The 3,843-nt window shown below is 46.0% G+C and overlaps 1 protein-coding gene across 1 annotated transcript; it reads right to left on the bottom strand.

Annotated features, from left to right (window-relative positions):
• Positions 1 to 733: 733 nt before the first annotated feature.
• LOC123160357 (uncharacterized) lies at positions 734 to 3,596 on the bottom strand. Its single transcript, XM_044578166.1, has 2 exons — positions 3,214 to 3,596; positions 734 to 3,085 (listed from the first exon to the last, which is right to left on the bottom strand). The coding sequence occupies exons 1-2, from the start codon at positions 3,238 to 3,240 to the stop codon at positions 1,016 to 1,018; spliced, it is 2,097 nt and encodes a 698-aa protein (XP_044434101.1). The 5' UTR covers positions 3,241 to 3,596; the 3' UTR covers positions 734 to 1,015.
• Between the last annotated feature and the right edge of the window lie 247 nt (positions 3,597 to 3,843).

The following is a 3,843-nucleotide window of genomic DNA, read 5'->3' on the forward strand; positions in this document are numbered from 1 at the left end:
AAATATGAAAGAACCAACAAGCAGCCCAAAGTTTGGATAGAACCTGATTATTACAGATAATTAGTGACACTTTGTACTGCTGGTTTACATTTTCTACACGGATGCAGTTTTTGTTTTCCTTTCTGTTTTTTGATTGAGAAAAAGGGACGATCATTCCCTCCTGACCACAGATTTCCATTATAGAAACCGTGTCCGCTGCATCATCTACTCCGGCCCACTGGCAAATGCTCCCTCCGTTCCCAAATAATTGTCTTTCTAGCCATCTCAAATGGACTACAACATACGGATGTATGTAGACATGCTTTAGAGTGTAGATTCACTCATTTTGCTCCGTATGTAGTTACTTGTTGAAATCTCTAGAAAAACAATTATTTAGGAACGGAGGGAGTAGATGACAGATTTCCATTTTATTTGGTATATGGGAGTATATAATATAACAAACAGAAATGCAACATCAGCACGACGGAAACAGATTGCCAAGACAGCAAACTGCAGCTACGGTGGAATCACTTCGTTGGGATTCATTAACGTGCTTTGCACTCGACACATGCCGCATTCCGCAGTTCCCAAACAAACCAGAAGAGCAATGCAATCCCCGGGGAAATTGAATCCCTGTGCTTCCCAACAAAATTTGGCCCCCATATACCAAATAGTTCATCTCCATTTCTAGGCACAGTTAATTCCGAATGAAAAGGCGACTCTCCATGCGGCCGCAGAAAGATCTTAATTTTGCGAGGAATTTTACAGGGATGCAACATCAAAGCAATACAAACATTAGAGTTTAAACAGTTAAACTACTTCACCCATGACACAGCTAGTGAAAATCCAAATCAGTGTCAATAATAATTTCGGCGGTACATAGAAAAAGGCAGAAGATGAGATTACATGCATAGGGGTACTTCACCAGCCGCAGTAAGACTGGAACCGAAGTGGAGTAACAACTTCAACGCACACAACTAGAATGGAGTTGCAGATGCTGAATTCCAGGAGAAGAAACTTGCAGATTGTTGACCTCCTACATTGGGCGGATTTCGATGGTCTCATCATTGGAATCATCATCCACATTCAGCTGTACGTGGTCAGCAGTACTAGCCTCCACAGTTTCATCAGCTTCCATGGACGGCTTTGGATTATTATTATCTATAAAAGAGGAATATTTAGTTAGGAGCAGGATGTGGGTCAGAAACTCACCACCATTGCTCAGCTGCCTGGCGTGGAATCCCTCTGCTGCATTGGTTGCTGCGTAGCACAACATCTCCATCCACACCGTTCTGATTATCGCCATCTTATATGTGAGCCCCAACTCCACATCGAGCAATGTGTGGGCAAGGGTGGATGCTTTCACCAGCACAGCATCCCCCGGGTGAGCATCCCAACTGGGATGCGTCAAGTCACCATATAGATCTTCTATATATTTAAGACGCTGCGTCATCGTCAAGCCATCATATGGTTCGTCCTCAAGATGCTTGCCCCCTTTATTGTAATCCAGAATTACATGGTGAAAATCAACCACATTACTTCTCTTCCAGCCTAACCTATGCATACCCAAACCGTAACAGAGGCAGGTTTCCTCAAACATGTCCTTAGCAGCCGGTTTCATGCGCAGAATGTCAGGATGCTTGACGAGGAGGTACATCATGTAATGAGACAGAGTATTAACTTCTTCAGCCATGTCCTTGTCGACCAGCTTCGATTTGACGGCGGGGTTACTGAGGAAGGTGCTTGTAGCTATATGCCAGATAACCACACTCTTCTGAAATTCGAAACTCATGCTCCAATCGAGCTGTTTGATCCGGTCGTCGATGCCCCTGAACCTACGAGCCCAGTTCCCACTTCGCATGTCCGCCTCTTCAATTTCAACCATATGAGTCTTGTCACCTTTGAGCAAGCCCCATACGAACTCCTTCGCGGCAGGTGAAAGCTTGGCATGTTTGGTGCAGCGAGCTTTGTCCCACAAGTCCTTGACCCCAATCAAACGGGCTATTGTTCCCTTGAGGCCCCTCTTGCTGCTGTGAACACAGAAGGATATGAAGTCAAATTGCCCGACGGAATTGGACCACCTTCCATCCTTGACGACGACGAGGTGGTAACGTGCAAACAGAACTGCATTGGCCAGCCACTTACATCTGTAGCGTCTCAAGATGTCATATGTCCAGGTTGACCCAATCGCCTTTAAAACAGATGTGACCTCCAGTGCGCAAGCTCCGCCCAGAAGAGCAAAAGTGATAACAATGTTGGGTGTGCTGTATCCATCTCTCTTGCTTCTTGTGAAGACCACAAGAGCGGTGAAGCAACACACAAGTGAAATGGCACGGATCCAGTGGCCACGGCTTTTGTGGATCACTTCTGCCTTGGTGTAGAGCATGTCATACATCAGGCCGAGCTGCACCTCTATTCCCTTGTACAGCTCCCCAACAGTCCTCTGCTCCTTTGCCAATGCATCTTCGCTCTCGTCGTCTTGCCATGGAAATCCTTGTACAAGACCCTTTACAAGAGCAGTTGTTTTATAATTCCAGTCTATGGACGCCTCATTCCTGTCTATGATTAAAGGCTTGACAAGTACATGGCGCAACTCGTGTGCTGTCATCACAATAAATTCATATGCTCTAAATTGTTTGTTTTTGGTGAAGCAGTCTCCACCTTTTTGGTCATCCCCCTCACGAGAAAAGGTCTTGGGGGAAAAATAGGCATAAATCCTCAGGAGAAAAGGTGTACGTCGCCTTGGGGGGTGGCGCCGCCAGAGTTCATTGTCCTCCAAGGCATACGCAGTGATGGTGTCCTGGCCGCCGAGGTGCAGCAGGAGGAATGGCGCCCAGAACGCCACTAGCTGGTGCTCGCTAGACGATTTCTTCGACACTGACGAGGACATGTGACCCAGGCCATATGTTGCAACGACATCAGCAAACAGATATACAAACCAGAGGAGGACCTTGAGAATAGAAGAGACGGTGTAGCGGCGGATCCCAGCAAAGAAAAAGAGGAGAACCTGCAGACTGAAGCTGGCGACAACAACAGTTTGGATCTCCCACTCATTCCACAGCTCCATCCAAGATTGCATCAGTGTTCCACCCATTGGTACGCCAACCTACAAGCAAGAACTAAATATAAGCATATATGCATACATATATATTCGAAATATGTCACAAGTTTGGAGAAATAGTAGTATGTATGTATGTATGTATTGTATGTATGTATCAATGAATGAATGCGTACCTGTGGATGAGCTACGTTACCCAGCATGATATGAAGGTTGATTCGGCTTACGGCAGCAAGCTATGTCGCAGAACCGCAACGAAATTGCTAGCTCCTGGAGTGAGAGCTCAAGAGAGGTAGTACTACAAGAAGAATGAACGGATCGCGTGTATGAATATACCTATATCAAACCAGTCAGATGCAGCTACTCCGTTCCGAGTCACCATACGGCCGAGTGACCCATTATTTTTCTTTATGCTGCGGGGATGCCGAGTGACCCATTATTTTTCTTTTTGGCAGGGATTTCGAGTAGCTAGTGGCCGGCTGCACAGGTAAGATAATGTCTTCTTTTGCCAAAGAGCTCAGTCTCCCACGCGAGCACGCAGCGTGCTGCTGCATCCGACAACAAGTGCGCGGGTTCCAACACTTGTCCATTACACGAGGAACGTACATGCTGGCTCGCTTTTGCCATTCAAATGAGACAGAAGACAAGTGCGGGACAACATGTGACCACGTGATCGACCACTTCTCTCTCAAGACCCACGCTCACATGTGTTTTCTTTTGATGTTGGATTTATTTTTTCTGAAGATGAAATTCCAAAAGTTTTGAAATTTTTGAAATTTTGGAAGTTTCACATTTCTCAAACTTGC

The sequence above is a fragment of the Triticum aestivum genome, chromosome 7B (genome assembly GCF_018294505.1).
Source record: "Triticum aestivum cultivar Chinese Spring chromosome 7B, IWGSC CS RefSeq v2.1, whole genome shotgun sequence".
NCBI lineage: Eukaryota > Viridiplantae > Streptophyta > Magnoliopsida > Poales > Poaceae > Triticum > Triticum aestivum.